The following is a 22,409-nucleotide window of genomic DNA, read 5'->3' as shown; positions in this document are numbered from 1 at the left end:
CAAAGCTACAGGGAACCAGGCAGAGGGCCTTCTCGGTAGTGGCGCCCGCCCTGTGGAACGCCCTTCCAGCAGATGTCAAAGCGATAAACAACTACCTGACATTCAGGAGACATCTTAAGGCAGCCCTGTTCAGGGAAGTTTTTAACGTGTGATATTTTATTGTATTTTGGGTTTTTATGGAAGCCGCCCAGAGTGGCTGGGGAGGCCCAGCCAGATGGGCGGGGTATAAATAATAAATTATTATTATTAATTATTATTATTATAGAAGCCATGGGTAGCCTTATTCTCCATGAATGGGTCCTGTCCTTTAAAGCCATCCACATTGGAATGCATGTGACTTCCACTGCTGGTAAAAGGCCTACCACATGGACTCTGCTATGTATAAACACATTCGCTATGTGGGGTGACCCATTCACACGCCTGAACTTGATGGAGCGCACACCAAGGAGTTAGGCGGACCCCCATCATGGCAGTCACATCTGGCTTGGCCCCAAGGCTGTGCTTAAGTTATGAGCACGAAAAGCCAGGAGAACTGATTTCAAGGTCCACTTCATATAGGATTCAGGGCAGGCATAAAAGCCCTTCCTTGCTTAAACTTCCAAAGTGTGACCATTAACATGTCTGTCTGTGTTATATCTCACCTTTTCACTGCTTTTCTCTCCCTCTGACTTTTTCTCCTCACAACATCTCTGTGAGGTAGTCTGGGATGAGAAGGGGTGCTTAACCCATGGCTACCCAGGGAGCTTCAGGGCCAAGTGAGAATTTATCGCAATGATGCATCACCTTTAGAATTGTAGAGTCCTAAGAGACCTTGGGGGTCATCTAGTCCAATCCCCTGAAATGCAGGTAACTTTTGCTCAAGGTGGGCCTGGAGATTAAGAGCCTCATGCTTTACCAACTGAGCTATCCTCACAACAACCCTGTGAGGTAGGTAAAGCTGAACAATGAGACCACCCAGGAAGCTTCATGGCTGAGTGGGGATTTAAACTCTGATCTCTCAGGTCAGGCATCAAGCCAGCACAAGGATACCTTACACGGGCATATGTAGGGATGCCAACTAGAAAAAAATATTGGGGGGCTCAGGTAAGCCCCGCCCCGATTACATGATGCAGCACGTGCACACCATCTGAATGTCAATGTCCATCAACTGGGGGAGGCAGGCCCCTCATATCTTTTATTGGAGGACCTCAGCCCCTGGGAGTTGGGCTTCCAGACGATGCCACACTCCAACTCCCAAGAGCTCCGGCCAACACGCCCAGTGGTCAGGGACGACGTGCGTTGCAGGCCAGCAGCCCCTGAAGGGCCACAGGTCCGTCCCCTTCCGCCCTAACCCCCCTCGCTTGGCCGAGCCGAGGCCTAACCTAACCCAGTATCCTAAAAGAGCAGCGCAGGAGCTGGTGGGACTCGCGCGCAAAGAAGCCTTTTTTGCCCCGTGCCCAGCACGAGCCGCCGCCTCCTCCTCTTCCTCTGGCCGCTCCCCGAGGGAGCCACCTCTCCCGGGAAGAGCCGCCTGGCAGGGGAGCGCGGCGGCCACTCGCCTGGAGACCTCTCCGCCTCCTCCTGCTGCTCCTCCGCCTCCACCGACTCCGGCGTCGGCGAGCAACAGTACGTGTGGCGGGCGGAGTGTCTGGGCTGGGAGCGGCGGCGGCGAGGGGAGGGGTTTGCGGCTTGGCGTCGCTGCAGAAGTGTCGGCCTCTCGGGGAGCCGCCACTGTGCGCGCGCGGGTGGATGCCGACGGGGGAAGAGCTTCGCTCGCCCGCCTGCCGCTTCCAGCTGCCGCCGCCGCCGAGGCTTCTTGGGGGCTGCTCTCCTTTCGCCTCCTCCTCCTCCTCCTCCTTCTCCTCCTCCTCCTCCTCCTCCTCTCCTCCTTGTCAACATCTCTCCCGCCCCGCGGTGGCGGAGGGGAGCCGGGATGTGAAGCCTCCGGTTCCGATTCGGTGGGCTCTGCCTCGATCTCCTGGGTGCTGCTGCTGCTGCCGCCTGGCTGCCTTCCCCCCGTGGCTGCCCGAGCGCCAGGATCCCTCTCGACCCCCTGACTCTCGGATCTATTGTCGAAGCCGGGAGGAGGAGAAGGAAGAAGAGGAGGAGGAGGACATCGCTCTGCACATCTGGGCGAGCGCATCTGGGCATGCAACATCGACCTTTCCTCCGGGGTGGGGAGCAAACAAGGAGGAGGAAGACCTTTCCCCCCTCGCCTTCTGGCTATTTTTCTTTCCCCGCTAACCCCCCATCCTTCCTCGGAGGTTTCCATCTTTTAACTGCCTCTTAACACTGGCAGAGAAGGAAGGAAGGAAGCCAACGAGCGAGCGAGGGAGGTGGTGGTGGTGGTGGTGGAGGAGGTGGCGGCGGCGGGGTTGGAAATCCGAAGGCTGCTCTTTTTTTTCTTTTTTAATTTTTTTCCTCCCCCAGGGATTTAGTTCATGGGGATGTGTTCAAGGCAAGAGAGGATTCAGAAGGATATTGACATTGTGATCCAAAAGTGCAAGGCGGAAAAGGACTGCCTGTTTGCAGGTGAGTTTGCCAGACGCTGCTTTTGGTTCTTCCTCGATGCCCCCCCACTCCCGCGCCCATGAAATGCTTTCGGGCGTGTGTGGTTGTTTTTTTTTTGGGGGGGGGGTCTTTTGGTGTCGCCTCCCCCTCCAAATGGCATCACGATTCTCTGTTGACAGTTCTCTGTGAGAACAACGCTGATCTTTCCCCCCCTGAAAGCTTGCAAGGATCTTTCCCTCCTTCCCCCCCACCCCGGTACATACAGACACGCACACACAACACTAATGCTCTGTGGGGACCTAAGTGATGTGGGAGTTGAACCTCAAGCACTGGATGCTTCCCTCAGTTAGGATGCCTTTTGATCTATTTGGTCAGATCTGCCATCTGGTTGATTTCTCAAGAGTCTCCCCCTGTTTTGTTTTTTGGTGTGTGTGATCAGCAGAGCTAAACAAAAACAAATATATACACCAACTGAAAATTGTGCCCATATTTTGTGTGCACGGGGAGCAGGCTGATGGTGGCATAGAAGAAGGCTTCTTCCAGGGTGGAACTTGAGAGATTATTATCTACAGATGTCCAGAGCTGGGCTGTCTTCCTTTTTGTGATCTTCCCCTCTCCACCCCATCTCTCCCTCCTCAATATTTGGCTTGTTGCTTTCCTCTATGATCATTACTTGCAATGTTTAATATGCGTTTAGCAGTCTGGCTTGTTGCTGCCTGTTGCCTTTACTGACAATGGAAATTCTTTCCGTTGCCATAGTACCGAGGCAGCACTTGTTGCAGGGAGGGGAGGGGGGTTCCTGCTGTAACATTATTTCTCTCTCCACCCCCCCCCCCACTTCAGACTTAATCCCTGTGCCCATATTGGTGGCCGGCTGGGGGTGGGCTGAACACGAGAGGCAAGTTCACACACCAGGCGTCATGCACAAAACGAACAATAAGCGTCCAGCAACAACACAGCTCTTTTGTGTTTCAGATTTCAGATACGCAGATTCCACTTTTACCTTCACCTACATCGGAGGATCCAAAAGGTATGAGTAAGTTGAAGCCGCTTAATTTCCTTTGACTCTCTATTGATTCCAAGCCAGCTTGTATTCAGTAAGTTAAGAATTCTCCCCGCTCCTTTTTTCCCCTTTGAAGATAGTGTTGATGCCTTGAGGCTTCCTTTGGAAGAAATATTGGTCTGGAAACAGGTGTTCTGTGGGGCGATGATTCGTCATCAGAGGCTCATTGATCAAGGGCTCTACTCTTCCTTGTTTTGCCTTTCCTTGCTCTTGCTCTGAATATATGCAGGGTTATTTTCGACAGGTGTAGAGGGAGGTGGATCACCAGAACAGAAAGTAAGTGTTTTGAGAGGCGTGGGTGTAGAAGAGAGCACAGTCAGGAATGAGTAATGTTTGTAGCACAATGCCCATGGAAATTCAGATCCCGTGTCAACCATCAGCAAAAGTAAAAGGAAGTAATGACAGCAGCGAAGGCAAGGCTGCAATATGTTAACACTGTTTGCAATTTTCTGTGTTAATGCTGCAGATAATTGAAATAAGGGGGGGAAATATTCAATAAAGTTTATGGTGCATATAACTATCACTTCTTTAACAGCTGAGCAATGAACCAATTAACTGTGACACACTTTGAAGTTATTCACAGTTGGTGGACATTGTTTTGGTTACAGTAATCTTCACTTCATTGAATAAATCTCACCCTGTGTTTCATTTTTTTATATAAAAAACCCCTGCAACAGCCATGTAATTTTTTTATTGCATAATGTGCTGTATTAATGGGCAAAGAGGCTTGGCTGCAAGGCAGAAGGACTTTCAAAGGAAAAGCTGTTGTCCATTGTCTAGATTAAGTTGCTTTTTGTGGTGTTATGTTGAGAGACTGACTAGGTTAACATTATCCCTCAAATGTCAGGAGCGAGTGGTCGGTTTTGAAATGGAAGCCAATCTTGGTGATAGTTCCAGCAGTTCCTACCTGGTTTGTAAAATATTTTCATGTGATCTCTGTAGAAGGAGAATACATTGAATTTTTATGAGAACAAGATGCCAAAATACTTTTTTTTTCAATTAGAATTGTCTCCCATACACCTGCTTTTCTACCCATGGGGCTAATTTGGGCAGTATATCTTTCTGTCTGCAGGTGGAAAAACAGTTGGGTCAATTTTGACTGGAAAAAGTGGCCCAAGGGGGGAAAAAGGTTAAGGGTGACAAAGGGTCTGGACACCAGGCCTTATGAGGAACAGTTGTGGGAGTTGGGTATGTTTAGTCTAGATAAGAGGAGACTAAGAGGAGATAGGATAGCCATCTTCAACTGTCTAAAGGGCTGTCACATGCAAGATGGAGCAAGCTTGTTTTCTCCTGCTCCGGAAGGTAGGACTCCGTGGCTTCAAGTGTCAAGAAAGGAGATCCAGACTAAACATCAGGAAGAACTGTATAATGGTAAAAGCTGGTCTCTCCTTCCTTGGAGGTTTTTAAGCAGAGGTTGGATGTCCATCAATTATGGATGCTTTAGCTGAAATTCCCACATTGCATGAGGTTGGACTAGATGACCCTTAGGATCCTTTCCAACTCTTCAATTCTATGATTTTATGATTCAAAGCAACACCTCCAACACGCGCTCACACACATCATATTTAAAGTCCCTGCCAGGTTTGATTTCAGTTTTTTAATCAAAATGTTGAATCCATATTTCCCAGCATCTTATCTACTTCAGCACTCTGGCCTGCATTCTTCAGATTAAACTGTATTTACCCATCGCTATATTACTCCAGTCCAATCCATAGCCCTATCATATGCAGAGCTAGGCACACCTAGATAAGTGGTCCTAGGCTGATGGACCCAACTGTTCACAAAATGAGGTTGCTGGTGAGAACTTCCGGCACAAGGTTCCTATGAGCTACTCTTTAGGGTTGCACCTTGGTCATTTCTGTCTGCCTTGTGGGGCAAGAGTTTAGCTTGTTGTTAAATGCTAAGGGCACCTTCCCTTCTGAATCTGCAGCCTAGATGTGCTTAAATAGTGGTTCGGTGGAATTGTTTCAGATTTAAAATGATTGGCAGCTTGATCCTAAGTACATGAGCACTGTAATCAGTCTATGTAGCCATTCTTGTAGGTGTTGCAGCAACAGCCAAACTTGTGTTGTGACAGCTATTGTGTGGCACCTTGTGTGACACAAGCTGGTCAGAGTTGGATTGTTCCAATATGTTTGTTTCCTCAACATCATTGGTGCACATATGTGCTAGCGAGAGGAGCTGGTGGTCCAGTTCACAGGTCCAAGGATGACACATCAGAGGTCAAAAACAAAACCTTTCTGAATTGTTTCTATGCAATGCAAAGACTGCCTCATCTAACTAAGGCTTGCTGTTGCCCCGATAAGAAAGCAGCATCTGCGATCATCTTCCAGCACTGGACAAGGGGACATGTTGACTTCTTTTTCAAACTCTGGTTCTGCGCTTTCTACTTTGACTGGCAGTGGGCTCTCCAGGGTCTCCGTCCAAGGTCTTCCTGATCACCTGCTACCTGATTCTTTTAACCCAGGGCTGGCCAACGTGATGGATGTATGGTGTGTGTTGCCTTTTTGATGGTGCTTCCCTGAAGTTCTGGGACTCTAGTTCTCAATAGCCCAGGCCAGCATGGTCAAAAGTCAGGGATAATGGGAGCTGTTGTTGGACTACACCTGTGAGGCTCCAAATTGTTTTAACAAGAAATGCCAAGACTTGAACTTGAGGTTTTCTGATTGCAAAATGTGTGCTGTATCCTTGAGCTGTGATCCCTCTTCTAGTGGCTAATAGCCATTGCTAGGCTTGCCTTCCATCAGTGTGTCAGATTCCTTTCAAAGCTGCCTAAGCCAACAGCAATCACCATGTCTTTGGGTGGTGAGTTATGTAGTGTGTGAAGATTTCCTATTGTTTGTCCCAAATTTCCCATTGTGCAACTTCATTGGATGCCCCTGGATTTTACAACTGTGAGCAGGGATGCTTGAGGAATTCCTTCTTTGTGAATTCCAGTATCAGTTGACCTGATCTACAATTCCAGGATGAATGTGCAGATCAAAATGCACTTTTCCGGTGACTTTTGCAATTCTCCATTTTTTGTGTGATGCCAAAATGCATATAATATGTTACTTTTGAGATAAGATATGTTCAGAAAAGCAAACTCAGAATGTGCGTTCAGAAGTACATGTTTTGTGAGAAAACGCGTTCACACACAATTTTTAATACTTTTTTTTTTAAAAAAGGCATAGGCTAAATAAGCTATCAGAGTGAGAAAAACCTTTCCCACTTTTTAGACACATAATTTTATAATACTCTGTGACGTTCACTCATAGTGCTCTTTTACAACTAAATGCCCCAGAATGCAATAGATTTTCTTTATAGGAGTAGGGCATTTATTTGGAAATAGCCCCATAAATTCCAATAGCAATACAGTGGTACCTCGGGTTACAGACGCTTCAGGTTACAGACGCTTCAGGTTACAGGCTCCGCTAACCCAGAAATAGTATCTCAGGTTAAGAACTTTGCTTCAGGATGAGAACAGAAATCGTGCAGCAGCAGTGTGGCGGCAGTGGGAGGCCCCATTAGCTAAAGTGGTGCTTCAGGTTAAGAACAGTTTCAGGTTAAGAATGGACCTTTGGAATGAATTAAGTTCTTAACCTGAGGTACCACTGTACTTTCCTTCCTAGTAAATACGTTCAGTATCGGGAGTAATATGTTGAAGATGCTATGAGTACATTAATGAGAATAACTTTCTATTACCCCAATTTAGCTATGGGAATAAGTTTAAATGCCAGTTACTTTTGCTGTATGTTTGTGACAAACACGGTTTTATATTTCCAGCGCAGGACAAATAGATGCGATTTCAGTCACAGGTGAGGTTTTTGAATGGGTGAAGTCTGCTATGAGAGGGGTTCAGAAATTGTGGTCTGTGGAGCTACATGGTGGTCTACGGGAGCTACATTTAGGTGGTCTGTGGTGTGTCAGTGAATTTGCAGTTGAAGACAAGAGGCGGCAGATCCATCACATTAAATGTTGCTATTGATTTTTAATTGGGTTCCTTTTTTGCGCTTCTTCGTTTCTTCTATTACATTTTATTGCATTACCATTCAAATCCTATGGAATTGAAAATGTAGTACAATAAAATGCAGTCTGTCTGGAGTAAAGGAAGCAATAAAAGTACAATTTAAAATCATACAGCATCTAGCACAGTGCATTACAATTGCTACCAAAGCTAGGAAAATTATTATGGTCCACCAGCGATTTTCAAGGGGTCCATGGTTGGTGGGGAGTTTGACAACCGCTGTCCTATGAAATGCAAACTGTTGTCTTAGGCTACAATTCAAAACAGAGTTACAGTGTAATCCTAAACATATTTACTCAGTAGTAGGACTTCCTTCCATGCAAACATGCATATGATTTCAGACTGAAATGTGTGTAAGAGTGAAATCTTTTAAGCATGTTTACTCAAAAGTAAGGCCAACTGTGTCCAATATGACACACCCGCTGGCGTGTTAGGATTGCAGCGTTAGGCTGCAGTTCTGTGGAAACTTATTTGGAAGTATTGTAAACCCCTATGTAATCAACGGGACTTACTTTTGAGTGCAAAGGATTGATTTTCACATCTGTTGAAATCCCTGAACTTAAGGTGTTTGTCTTGGACTGTGTACTGATGGGTGCGTGTGTATCTACAATAAAGTTTAAAATGTCTATCTAGTGGAAAAAAGCACTAGACTTGAGAGTGTTTTCAGATTTCACAAGATACTGGAATTCACATTAGGGTGTTTGACCTCACAGCTTTAGGTCCTTTAGCTTCAAGCAAGAAACAAATGCAAACAGCATTTACAAGTACAATTAAATTTCATAACCAAGGAAGTTAATGCATTTGCTTTCTCATCAGCAATTTAAGAGATGCTATGTACGGATGATCAATAGCTCAAGGCTTGGACTCAATGACCTTTTCGGTGCTGTGTGATTTATTGTGAAAACTCTTGCAACATTTTTAGTACTCAGATGGGTGCTGGTGATTTGGTTTGCTGATTATTATTATTCTTAGATACATGAAATTGGCTCCTAATGATTGTCCTCATAAGCCAAAATCTCATTCCTTGAACCTGCAATGGGTAATGAGCCTTGTGCATCAAATCACAGTGGAATGATGATATTGCTAAACACTCTATTGACTGTTCAAATAACTTCACATTATTATCTTGGTTATCTTTACAGCACTGTTGTGAGATAGGTCAGTTTCAGCTGTCCTGGGACCCTCATTCTCATGTGGGTTAGCTGCTATGCATGCCATCCATGTATTGGCATTCATAGACCTGTCTTGCATCACTGCATGTTCTGCACATACTTGGGCATCATTGTGGGACTGGATAGACACATTCTAGGAAATGGGTACTGAACGCCCATGATACCAAACTCCTGAACCAGGAAATTGTTTTCCCAATTATTTGTGATCGGATTCTGAGTCTGGGAACGACTGGCTTGTGTAACACCACGTAATGAATTCTTGACTGAGTTGAGAGTTGAACAGGGAGTTTTCTCACTTACGTTCTTCGCCACCATACTATACCAGCTTCCCAGAATTATTATTGTTTTTCTGCATGGGCAGTCCTCAAGCGTGGGAGATCATAATGTGTGAACTGGGCTACAGCAGTTAAATGCTAGGAGCAATTTCCATGATTGTTGCAGCTGGATGTGGTGTCATTAGAATCACAGCCATGCTGTTGACTGCCTCTGCAGATCAGGGCTGTTTGGATGAAAAGAGAAAAGGTGTGTGTGTGTGTGTGTGTGTGTGTGTGTGTGTGTGAGAGAGAGAGAGAGAGAGAGAGAGAGAGAATCTGAGGTCAGTTAACAAATTCGGAGACACATTAACACCCTTCCTCTTCACACTTCTGGCTTTTTCTAACCCTCTCTGCATCAGGGCAAATCCTCATTTCACAGAGGCCAGGGAAGGGATTACCTTTAAATGGCAACACCTCCTTTTAGTGGGCAGAGAGAAAAGGGAAATGAAAGAATAGGCAACAGAGATTAAAATAAAGACTGCAGCCAGTTTGAGCCAGTTTTGCTGTACCGAGAGATGATTGCATAGCTTTGCTTCTGCTGCCAATGGCATATGATCTCCAGGGACTCAGCTACATTGGCAAAGAGAAAGCGCTTTATAGACATTGTATATGCATTATAACACTGTGACACCAGAAGGCGCTGTAGAGTTCTATTTTTGCCAACCCAATTTCTCATAAAAAGTTTACAATGCCTTTAACTGAAATGCTTCTTTGATGTGTTGAGATCCAACCCAGGAGATGGACAGGGCTTGCATTATCAGTGTAATAGCAAAAGCTTTACTAGTTGGTGAGATAAATGGGCAAAGCAATCCTGACCCCTGCAGAAGTCCACCTGAGGAGGGTTAGGATGGGGTGGGACTGCTGTTTCATTGAATGTTCTATCCACTGCAGCTAGGCTCCCAGCACCCCCAAATAAATCTCCAGAAATATAGATGTCCCACTAAGAGTACAGCTCATTTCAGGGGCATGGCAGGGTATGGATCAAGAAGAAGCAGCTACTTATCCCCTGACTCCTGTGTTAAAAATTGAATCCTTCTGCACTGGTCTTTGCATCTGTCTTGTCTATAGCTCAGGATAGCTCAGTCAGTATGGCATGAGACTCTTAATATCAGGCTTGTGGGTTTGAGCCCCATGTTGAACCAAAAAAATTCTGAATTGCAGGGGGTTGGATTAGATGACCCTTGTGGTCCCTTGATTCCATGATTCTTATGACACGTGGGACTAGTGGGGAGGAGTCACTCTGCCGTAAGTTGGGGCGAGCAAACAGCTGCATCCATTTGAAGCTTCCAGAAATCTGCTCACTTTTAAAGCTCTTGAAAGAAGTATCTGCCTATAATATGCATTCAGCAGGTCCTCCAGCAGCAGAGGCATGGGAGTGGTGGAGGTAATGGGGCTTTTTGTGTCCCACTCTATGCAGCTGCCCTAGGATTTATGGTGCTATTACCACTGCCAACAGCATGCCAGGTGGGCAGGAAACCAGGTGAGCAGGTGAGGGGATTGGAGAGGAAGGGTTTGTGTGTTCAGAACACTGAAATGACTTTGTTCCTGCATCTACTTGTAAGAAAGAGTTCATCCAACTTTTTTTTTTTTTTTGCGTTCCATAGGATCGTAGAATTTGTGGGCTTCCGCAAGACAGTTTATTGTGGAGTTGGAACTAATTGTGCATGCAGGCTTCTCACAGTGTCTACACAACGCCCCATATTAGTTTTGCATTTAAACTGGATCTGCTGTTTCCCAGGAAAATCCAGTGTTAGCTCAGAATTCAGTAATGGCCACCTTGGAAACAGCGTTACCGGTATATTTTATCAGAGCAACTTGCAAAGGCCGAAGCTGAAACATTTTGCTGTCAGAATTTAGCAATTCAGTTTTGTCAGTCAGTGTAAAAGTATATATGGTTTTAGTGATTAACTGCACCCTACCAGGATCCAAAAGATACTTGTCTGATGCTTTCATATGTGTCCCTCTGTCTGGTAAATCTTGATTAAAAGAGTGCTGGAAATTGTAGCTCTGCAAGGCATAAACTAGAGTTCCCAGGATACTTTGGGGAAAGTAATGTGCTTTCAATGTGCTTTGTGGAAGCACCCTTTTAGAGTCGGAAGGGATGTTGGTGGTCAGTGCAGGATCGACAATGAAGGGTGCAACTAAGCACTTCTGACAGATGGTTGTGCAGCCGTTGCTTAGAGACCTCCAGCAAAGGGGCAGCCTGCGTCTCCACAGGCAGTATGTTCCACTGTCAAACAGATCTTCCCCTAAAAAAAAAGTTTATCCCAACCTGCCTCCCTGCAATTTCCACCCGTTGGCTTAGTCCTGCCCTGTGGAGTGACAGAGAGAACAAGACTGTTCCATCTTTTGTGTGAAGGTCTTTTCACTGCTAAGTTTAGATGCGATTGAAGGCCCTCAAATGCTAAACTGCCAGGAGTTCACATTGTTAAGTTTTCCTTTCACCTGCCTGAGTTAAGCATTTGAAAGTCGATTATAATTCTTGATGCCTGATGCTGAAGAGAGGGGAATTCAAACCGGCTGACTTATGACATTTTTATTAGGATGGATAATGTTGACTCTGTAAAGACCTGCATCCCTTGTGGCAGAGGCAAAGAGAGGTTAGCATTTCTTCCGTGACTGTGTGGCATGTTTCTGCCTGTGAAGGGAATGAAGAGCACTTCCGTCTCAACTGGCTTCGCTCAAGTGCATGCAGGATGGGATTCTCAGGCTGGCTTCCTTCATGATAGGGGAAAAAATATTTTCTCGTTTACTCTACTGTGCCCAGAAGGGAGATTCACAGCTGAAACTGTACGACCAAAAGGTAAAATTGGCCAAGGCTGATGGGCACAGGTTGACTTTGCATTTTCAGGGATGTTAAATTCAAACAGGCTGCAATAAGTGGAGAATTTGCCTTTTCCACAAAAGTGAGAACCAGTCTGCATATTTTCATAGTCCTGGTTTGTTGGGGTTCCCCTCCCCTTATTTTTATGGAAAGAATTGCCCATTTTATCTTTCTGTTTCATTCCTTGCTGTTAATGTTGCTTTGCCCAATATTAACGATGCGTGTCAGATTCTGTGCTTAAAATTGCAGCCTCATGACTACGATTGCATTCCAGCCTGCACATCGGTGGTAGGTGTGCATGTTCTGAATGCTGAAGGTCTCAGGTTCAATGTGTGGATCAGGGAAGAGATCACAGGAAAGATCCTTTGCCTGAGACCCTGGAGAGCCACTGCCAGTCAAAATAGACAATACTGGATCTTCCGGTCGAGTCACGGACCCGACGCAAGAGGGACTTTCTCGGGAGAGAGAAAGTCTGGGTTCTCGAGGGTAAACGGGGGTGCTACAGGGCGCGGTAGCCCCCCAAAACCTCTCTGGAGGGAAACCAGAGGGTCAGGAGCCCAGCGGAGCCATCTGCAGATCGCCCGGCCGTCAGGTAACTCCGTAACAGGAGCGAAGAGAACGGCGGGTGGAGAAAGCAGGCACCGGGGAAGCCATTGTCTCACCCTTGAGAACGCAGCCCCAGGCTTGCAGGGCGAGTGATCGATTCTCAAAAACAAAGAATCTAAGCCAAATTTGGATTTTGGAATATAATTGGAGCATACAAAAGGAAGGCTTTGGGAAAAGAAGGTGGAAAAAGGGGTCAGTTCTTATCTGAAATCGGAGAATGATGCAAGACTACGAGCGGAGCGCGGAGAGGAGGTTGGTAACGCAGCAAGCGGCTAGAACTTCTCCCTCTTAAAAAACTTGCTATAAGTGATATAAACTGTTGCAAAAAGTAACAAAGAGTTGCACAAGAAGGGAATAACTAAAGGAGGGAGCAGAGGGTAACTATTTTATGACTTTAAAAGGCTCTCGATATAACGAAGGGTCTGAAGGAAGTAAAAAGAAAGGATACTTCTCGGTACTTTCACTTTCAAAAAAACTGCGCAACAAAGTAGAACTTTTGTGCCTCCATTTTAACGGAAAGATAGAGTTACCCAGCTATAAGTAAAATACGGAAAGTTAAAACTAGGCAGCATAAATTACTGTCTCACTATTTTTTACCCCTGCTTTCAAACAAATTTAACTGTTTAAACACAACGGGAAAGGACTGTGTTTGAATGAAGGCTTTACCTTCGTAATTGGTTCCTTTTTATGTGTATCCGTGGAATGAAATGAGAAAGAGCTGCCTAACAGGCTGTATGAAGGACACTATTTTTATTTGGAGTTAAGTGAACCAGGATTTGAACTAACAAACTACTCCCTGTTATTTTTACTCGTCATTTTTATTTTTAATTTGATAGGGGAACAGTCTGGACTATTAAAAATCATTTTGCTCTCTTCTCCCCTCTATTTGTTTTGTACAACTGAACTTAAATTTGATATTTTTAAATATGGAGCCCTTGGTATCTTTTGGATTTATTTTTGGATAGATTCTTCTGGACATCTCCTCTTATTTCCTCTCTTTGGATATATTGGGTACTTTTGGGTCCCCTTATCAATACCTTCAGTAATTTTGGCCATTTAATTGGATTATTTTTATTGGATTACAATATACAGCTATTGGACTTTATTGGATACAACTAATATACAGATATTGGATTACAATAATTTGGGAAACACTATAATTGGGAGATTTATTTGTTCATAATAAACCAATATGGATTTAGCCTAAGTGGTGGCAAGAAGAAGGAAGAAAGGAAGAAAAGCTTTGGTGTGGGATTAGCCTCTTCAAAGTTGAAATTTATAGGTTAATAGGTGTTCCGCCATACAAGTAGAAATTATATCGGAAAAATTTATTTAGAAAAAAATTGTTTATATAAGTTAATTGACATATAAATTTAAGTGTATGAGAATTTAGGAGGGGGATCTTTTTATGTCTTTCTCTATCATTTATATCATTTGTGGAAAAATGTTTTAATGATTGCATATTTGGATTGAACATTTTATTATTATTGACTGCATATTAGGCGCTTGGATTTTGATTATAATGTCTCATACACAAAAGAAAGGGGGTGATGGGGGAACACTGGCAGAGAGGAGAGGTTCAAAACAAGAATCGGATCTCAAAGGGGAGGTTATGAAAATGTTTGCAGAGGTTAACTCCAACATCAAGCAGAGCGAAAAGAATATAGAAGCGAAATTGGAACAAATGGATAAGAGAATGGGTCAAATGGACAAAAAAATTGACGCTACAGTTAATGAGCTGAAAGGGCAACTGAAGGACGTGAGCAAGAGGACACAGAACTTGGAAGAAGGAATGAAAAAGACAAAAGTGGAAATGAGGGAGATGAAGAAGGAAGAAGAGAGAATATGGGCGGGAATGTCAGAAATTAATAAAACTCAAGAGGAGGTCTGGGGCGCAATTTCTATGAATGAACTCAGGCAGAGAGAAGTGAATTTAAGATTGAGACTTGTCCCAGAGCTGCAAGGAGAAAATATTAAAGAGAAATTAATAAAAGAAATTGCACAATGGATGGAGATGGATATAGAAGAGGTGACAAAATCTGTGCAAAGTGCATTTCGATTGAAGACAAGATCAGCTAAGGCAAGAAAGTTTCCAAGAGACTGCCTGATTACCTTTAAGGATAGGGAGATGAGAAACCAGATTCTACAAAAGAATAGAGAGAAGAGACTGAATATTGGTGTGATGGCCTGGGATTCCGATTCGGAGGATGAAACAGAGGAATCCCAGCCTGCACAGGAGTCCCCGCCTCCAGGGCCGGCTGAACTGGGGCAAGGCCTAGAGGCTGAAGAGCCTGCACCTGTGGCAGTGCAGCAGGAGCTGGCCCCAGGTGAAGTCCTCCTGGCCCCAGAGGAGCCTGATGACTCAGTGGCCACAGGTGAGCCTCCTCCAGGGCCCAGTAACCCTTCGGTCTCTCCTGATCTGCGGAGGCTTAGGGCAGAGAGGCGAAGGGAACTGGTTGCCCCCAGGAGGAGTGCTCGCCTTAAGGCCAGAGTAGGTGGGGCTCCTGGGGGTCGGGACCGCCCCTGACCTTAGAAGAGGATAAAAGCCCACTCATCCCGGCCCCAGGTTGCGGGAGCAACGTCGTTGTTGGCTACGGACCCTCCTGTGATCCTGATCCCTGCTCGGCCTCCTGTTCCTGACTAACCGGTACTCCTGTTCCCTGCTCGGCTTCCTGTTCCTGACTATCCAGTACTCCTGTTCCCTGCTCAGCCTCCTGTTCCCGACCATCCGGTGTTCCTGTTACCTGCACAGCCTTCTGTTCCAGCGTTCCTGTTCCCCGCCCGTCTCTCTGCATCGGACCTCGCCCCGCTTCGTGTGGACTCTGCTACACTCACGGTACCTTACCCCCGGGACCAGCACAATTGAAGGAAATTATATAATTATTTTTAAAGACATCCCGATCAGGCTTCTCAAACGGAGAGACCCATATAAACCAACAGTACAGATCCTAAAAAAGAATAACATAGAATTCAGATGCGAATACCCGGAAGGGATCTCCTTTGTCTACAAAAGTAAAAGACATAGACTCACGAGCATGGAAGAATTAGGGAATTTTTTGAGAAAATACAAAGAGCTACGAAGTGAGGACGAAGATGCGAGAGGAGCGGAACCAGGAATGGAGGCTGCAGGAGGAGTGGACCCGGAGGAGATAGAAAAAGAAAAAAAGAAAGAAGAAGAAGAAGAAAAAGAAGAAGAGGTAGACGGATTATAAAATTTTATAACAAAGAATTCAAAATGGCTAAAATGGAGCTGAATTTATGGACTTGGAACATCAATGGGATTAACGATAAAAAAACGTAATAAAATCGAACAACATTTAAAAAAGAAAAATTTAGATATTATCTGTATACAAGAAACTCATGTGGCGAGAAGGCATAAAAAAATTTTAATCAATAAAAGACTGGGAAATGAATTTATATCTTCAGATAAGAGTAAAAAGAGAGGGGTAGTTTTGTATATCAGGAAAAATATTGAAGCTCAACAAATCTTTAAAGATGAAGAAGGCAGAGTTATGGCAGTTCAAATAAAGTGGCAAGCAGAAAAAATAATAAAGACTTTTACAAAAATTTAGAAGAAAAACTGTTCGAACATAAGGATCAGAAAATCATAATAATGGGAGACCTGAATGGAGTGGTGTCAATGGAAATGGACAGATTGAAAACAACTGGGGTGAGTAAAGATGGAAAACTACCCAAGACTTTCTTTTCAATAATAAAGAACTGTGATTTGATTGATATTTGGAGACTTAGACACCCACTGGAGAAACAATTTACGTTCTACTCAGAACCAAACCAATCTCTGTCAAGAATAGACCAAATTTGGGTCTCAAATGAACTAACTCCAAGAATCTCGGAAGTTGAAATACAACCAAGAGTGATTTCGGATCATAGTGCAATAAAATTCGAATTAAAGGGCTTTGAAGAAAGAACGTTTAGATGGAGAATGAACGACTACCTTTTGGACGATCAGAAAGTAGTAGAAAATGCTCAAAAGTATTTGTCAGAGTATTTTTTGAATAATTGCAATAAGGGAACAAAAATGAACATGGCATGGGACGCCAGCAAACCAGTGATGAGAGGATTTTTTATCCAGCAGAATGCTTTGAAAAATAAAAATAGAGAGAAGAATAAGAAGGAAATACTAAAACAGATAATGGAGAATGAACAAAAATTGATAAAGAAACCAAATAATGAGAAGATAAGACAGAGTATAAAGACCCTACAAACACAATTTGCAATGATAATAAATAAGGAAGTAGAAGGGAATATAAAAAGAATGAGACAAAGAAATTTTGAATTCACAAATAAATCAGGAAAATGGCTGGTGTGGCAGATCAAGAAAAGAAAGGAACAGAATACAGTAAATAAAATCATCATTGACGGCACAGAAATAGAAAATCCGAAAGAAATTAGAAAAGGATCCTTGGATTTTTATAGACAATTGTACAAAAGCAAAGAAAAGAATAATATGAGAAAGATAGACAGATTCTTAAAGGAAAAAGAAGTGCAGAAGATCCCGACGGAGAAAAAAGATTTTTTGAACGCCCCAATTGAAACTGAAGAAATAAAAGAGGTAATAAAGAAATTGAAAAAAGGAAAAGCCCCAGAACCAGATGGATTTACAGCTAGATATTATAAGGAAATGAGAAGCATCCTACTTGTACCATTGAAAGAAGTCATAGATAACATATTAAAGAACAGCGAAATTTCGGAAACATGGAAAGAAGCCTTTATCACATTCATCCCAAAACAAGATTCGGATTTGACACAGGTCAAAAATTATAGGCCTATTTCGTTGTTGAATACTGATTATAAAATTTTCGTGAGTATATTAGCAAAGAGAATGAAAAAAGTACTGCAAGAAATTATACATAAGGATCAAGCGGGTTTTCTTCCTGGCAGACAGATGAAAGATAACATAAGAAACATAATAAATATATTGGAATATCTGAATGCCAGGAATGAAAAACAAGCTATCTTAATCTTAATCATGGAACTTTATGTTAAAAAATTTAGAGTATATGGAAATGGGCAAGGAATTTTATAATGGGATAAAGGCAATATATACAGAACAGAAAGCGAAGCTGATAGTAAACAACTATACTACAGAAGACATCAAAATAACCAAGGGTACAAGGTAGGGATGCCCATTGTCACCATTATTATTCATTATGGTGCTGGAAGTTTTGCTAAAATCATTAAGGAAAAATGAAGATATAAAAGGGGTGTCTATAGGGAAAAATGAATACAAAGTTAAAGCATTCGCAGATGACTTGGTAATGACGGTAGAAGAACCAGTGGAAAGTGTCAAGAGAATCTTAAAATAGAGCAATTTGGTCGAGTCGCAGGATTCTATCTCAACAAAAGAAAGACAAAATTATTGCTAAAAACATGGATCAAGAATTAATTGAGGAAATACAACAAAGGATAGAGATAGAAGTGGTGAACAAAGTGAAGTATTTAGGAATATGGTTAACCCCCAAGAACATTGATTTGTTTCAAAACAACTATTTACCTGTGTGGAACCAAATAAAAAGGGATTTGGAGGTGTGGGGAAGACTGAAACTCCTTTTGGGGGAGAATATCTACGATAAAAATGAGTGTGCTACCAAAGATGTTATTCCTTTTCCAATCATTGCCGATAATCATGGGGGCATCAATTTTTAAAGAATGGCAAAAAATAATTTCAAGATATATCTGGCAGGGCAAGAAGCCAAGGATTCAGTTTAAGTTATTAACAGATGCGAAAGAAAGAGGTGGCTTCGCCCTGCCCGACTTGAAATTATATTACGAAGCATCATGCCTCTGTTGGATAAAGGAATGGATCAAATTAGAGAATGGAGAGTTGTTAGATTTAGAAGGATTTGATAACAGATTTGGTTGGCCTGCATATCTATGGTATGAAAAGAAAAAAAATCACAAAGGTTTCGAAAACCACATCTTTCGAAGATCACTGATAGAGGTGTGGGAGAGGTATAAAAATTTGTTGGAACCTAGACTCCCCCACTGGATTTCACCATTAGAAGTGATGAGTGTGAAAAAAATCAATATGAGGGGGAGGTGGACAACATATGGAGAATTGGTAATAAGAGAGGGGGGAAATGGAAAATGAAAACTTATGAAGCGGTGAAAGAATCTGTTTATCACTGGTTACATTACTATCAGATCAATGAAATGTTCAAAAAAGATTGTAAAATGTGTGGGTATGAAGGTAAAGAATCAAAATTTCAAGTGGAGGTATTGAATAATGAGTATAAAAATCTGTCTAAAATGTTGCTGGAGTGGCATACAAAAGATGAAGAGGTAAAAGCAGTAATGATACATTGGGCAAGAGATTTTGGTTATAATATACAGTATGATGACTGGATGAAATTATGGAATGAAAGGTTAAAATTTACGGCATGTACTGCGTTGAAAGAAAATGTAATGAAAATGGTTTACAGATGGTATATAACGCCAGTTAAACTGGCTAAAATGTACAAAACATGCAACAAGTGTTGGAAATGTAAAGAAAAAGAAGGTACTTTCTATCATATGTGGTGGGAGTGTAAAAGGGTGAAAGGCTTCTGGGAAATAATATACAACGAATTGAAAAAGATGTTGAAATATACGTTTGTTAAAAAACCAGAGGCCTTCCTATTAGGAATGGTAGGAAACGAAATTAATAAGAGAGACTGTAAACTGTTTCAATACGCAGTGACTGCTGCAAGGATACTTCTGGCCCAAAGATGGAAGCAGGAAGAAATTCTAACAGTGGAAGAATGGAAAAGGAAATTGACTGAATATGCAGAATTGGATAAATTGACTGGGAAGATTCAATATCAGAAAGACCAAAAGTTTATCAAGGACTGGGGGAGATTTACAGAATATCTGAAAAACATATGTGATGTACAGACAACGCTTGTTGGTTTTGAAGAGACTCTGTGAGATAGTAAGAAATAGTGCAAAAAAGAGAGTAAGAGGGAAAGGAGTTCTAAAAGGCAATATTATGCTTAGAAATGCGTTAACAAATAGAAATTTTACGAAAGATTGACAGAGAAACTGAGGGAAGTCAAAAATTGAAGAATGAGTGTTAAATTATCTGCTGACTGTATAAAATTGTTTGGAAAATGAATAAAAATTATTTAAAAAACAAAAAATAAAATAGACAATACTGGCCTAGATGTACAAATCAGCCTCACCGGATATAAGGCAGCTTCTTTGAGAATGAAACTGTTAGACTACGCTGAGTTGGACAAATTGACTGGGAAAATTAGGTACCAAAGAGACCAAAGGTTCATCGAAGACTGCGGGAAATTTGCGGAACATCTGGAAAACATAAGTGAGGGACAGATAACGCTAGAGGGGTTTAAGAAAGTTCTATGAAAAACTAAGAAGTATTGTCTAAAGAGAAAGAAATTAAGGATATTATTAATGTCAATACATATTATGAAATGCGTATCAAGAATAATAACTATGGGGAAAGCTGAAGGAAGTCCTGAAAAGAAGTAATTTGTGAAAATTGGATGTGAAATTTTATGTTTGTTTTATTTTGTGTTAAATTAATAAAAATTATTTAAAAAAAATAAAAATAAGGCAGCTTCTTTGGAGTCTATGAAAGTTTTCCATTCCCCACAGGAAGCCTCCCTGCACATTTGGAGAATGGCTTTGCTGTATTAGACCTTCGAGCTTATCCAATGCAGTGATACCTCGTGTTACAGATGCTTCAGGTTACAGACACTTCAGGTTACAGACTCCACTAACCCAGAAATAGTACCTCAGGTTAAGAACTTTGCTTCAGGATGAGAACAGAAATCATGCAGTGGCGGCCCGGCGGCCCCATTAGCTAAAGTGGTGCTTCAGGTTAAGAACAGTTTCAGGTTAAGAACAGACCTCCAGAACGAATTAAATTCTTAACCCGAGGTACCACTGTAAAGCCTGTTGTTTCCAACATTGACCAGCCAGATGCCTAGGGAATCTCATAAGCAGGACATGAAAGGGAGAACAGTTCCCTGGTAACTAGAAATGGACAAATCTGTCAAGTTTGGTTTCTCCCCGTTTTTCATTTTTCCAATCTTAAGTTCAGTTCTCTACATTTTCAAATTGGTTTGCATTTTTTTTAAATGTCCTCATTAAAATTGTTTTGCATTTTAGTGCAAATATCTCCTAATGCTCACATTTTTGTATGCGTTTTCCTCTAATACACATTTTTTTCAAATATAATGCATTTATGTAAGTTATTTATGTGCATGTATGTGCGCACCTTTCTAATAGATGCATTTTTTGCACACATTACTTGGCTGGAGAACTGCACTGCGGAATTTGGAGAAGTGCAAATTTCCAAGGATGGCTGTGTTTTGGTTCTCGTATTGTTTCCAAAAGTGTGAATTAAGTAAGTTCGCCTTTAAATGTGAACTGAGTTGAATTTCTTCCAAATCCATCCCAGAAACTAATACTTGCTGGCACATTGCCTCTCAATAGGGAGTGGCTAACTGATGTTGTTCAGTTGGTGCCAAAGGACAGGTTCCTGGAAGTTAGGTTCGCTATATGCTGGTAGGATGAAAGACCTAGGAAAACAGGAAATAGAATGTAGGAAGTTGCCTTTATATTGGAGGCAGACCCATGGTCAGTATTGTCTACACAAGGGGCAGCCAAAGTGGTTTCCTCCAGATGGTGTTGGAGTAAGACTCTTGTTATCTCTTGCCATTGGCCATGCTGGCTGGTGTAAATGGGAGCTGGAGTTCAGCAGCACCACATTGACTCTGTCTGGTCTACACTGTCTGGCAGTGGTTCTTCAAGATTCAGATGGGGTCTTCTCTCCTGGTGCTACCTGAAGATGCTGGGGATCAAACCTGGAACCTTGTGCATGAAAACTACATGCTCTTATCACCAAGTTATAGTCCTTCCCCCATGTTTGGCACAAGGTCACCTGGTGAACGTAATAGCTGAATGGGTATTAGAAGGTCTCATCCATCTTAATTTGGTGCTATAACCATTGAACCACATCCATTCCCTTTGGCATAATCACTGTGGCCATGCAGAGTCATGGATTCCCTAGCAATTAATTGCTCAGGGCCTGATCTCAAAAATAGCAATGCAATGAAATTATTCGGGCAGGTAAGGAAAAGGCTTTATTCACCCTAGTTTCTGCACAGGATCTAAGACTGTAGTTTTGCTGTCATTTCAGTTCTGGCTTCCCATAGAGCCCAGCATGCAATTTTGGTGGTTGGATCAATAAGAACATCTTTACTCATAAACGGTATTGAGCTGCAATATTGTGGAAATTACGTGACAATCAGATTTAGACTGGACATAAATATGGGCAAAGCAGGGCTGGCATTTGAAGGAGTTTGTCATCCCCCCAGCTCCCACTTCAAATAAAGTTAAAGGAAGAAAAAAGAAAATCTCCTGTGGAGCTCAAGTCTGTGAATTGCATGGATTATCATAAATAATCCTTTCCCTGTGAGGCTTGAGTAATCATTTTTTGGCTGTCTGACTGGCCAGGCACTGCTTCATTTTTCGAAAAACGATCTGTGTTCACATTTCTGAATTATTGGAGCTGTTTGACAGGCCTGAAGTGTTTGCTGGTTTAGGAAGACTGTAATTAGGAATTTATTAGTCGAGAACATCTCTGTGGGATAATCTGGGCACTAAATATGGAACAGGACTGTATAGCAATTTTGATAATTTTTAAACTGCCATTTTTGGAAAGCTCTCAGACAAGTTGAGAGATCTCTCCCCCCCCCACCCCATATTGCATGATGCTTAGTCAGGTGCCATGACAGGGCAAGATTTACTTTCCATTTAAACAGCTTGGCTATTTATTTATTTATTTCCACAGGAACGAAAAAATGACATTTAGAATTGCAATGCGTATTTCTGTTGTTCTACTTTGCTGCCCTGCTTTTTGTGGGATGCTGGCCGTTCCAGAATCCAGCGGACTTTAAGGAGTGCT

General features: G+C 42.6%; 1 protein-coding gene across 7 annotated transcripts in view; it reads left to right on the top strand.

Moving 5' to 3' along the window:
* Nucleotides 1–1,511: 1,511 nt before the first annotated feature.
* The window catches only part of PARP8 (poly(ADP-ribose) polymerase family member 8), a 163,221-nt gene continuing 142,323 nt past the window's right edge, over nucleotides 1,512–22,409 (top strand). For 2 of the 7 annotated variants that reach the window (XM_081212750.1, XM_081212749.1), the window contains exons 1-2: nucleotides 1,686–2,511; nucleotides 3,466–3,520. In XM_081212750.1, the coding sequence (XP_081068876.1) occupies nucleotides 2,421–2,511; nucleotides 3,466–3,520 (146 nt within the window). In that variant the 5' untranslated portion in view covers nucleotides 1,686–2,420. Of the gene's footprint in view, nucleotides 1,606–1,684; nucleotides 2,512–3,465; nucleotides 3,527–22,409 lie in introns of those variants that run through there. The other 5 variants (XM_081212748.1, XM_081212751.1, XM_081212747.1 and 2 more) reach the window with 4 other exon arrangements.

This window comes from Podarcis bocagei, assembly GCF_964188305.1.
Source record: "Podarcis bocagei genome assembly, chromosome: 11".
In the NCBI taxonomy this organism is placed as follows: Eukaryota; Metazoa; Chordata; class Lepidosauria; order Squamata; family Lacertidae; genus Podarcis; species Podarcis bocagei.
Note: the sequence above shows the minus strand (reverse complement) of the source record. Positions and strands in the feature narration are given on the sequence as shown.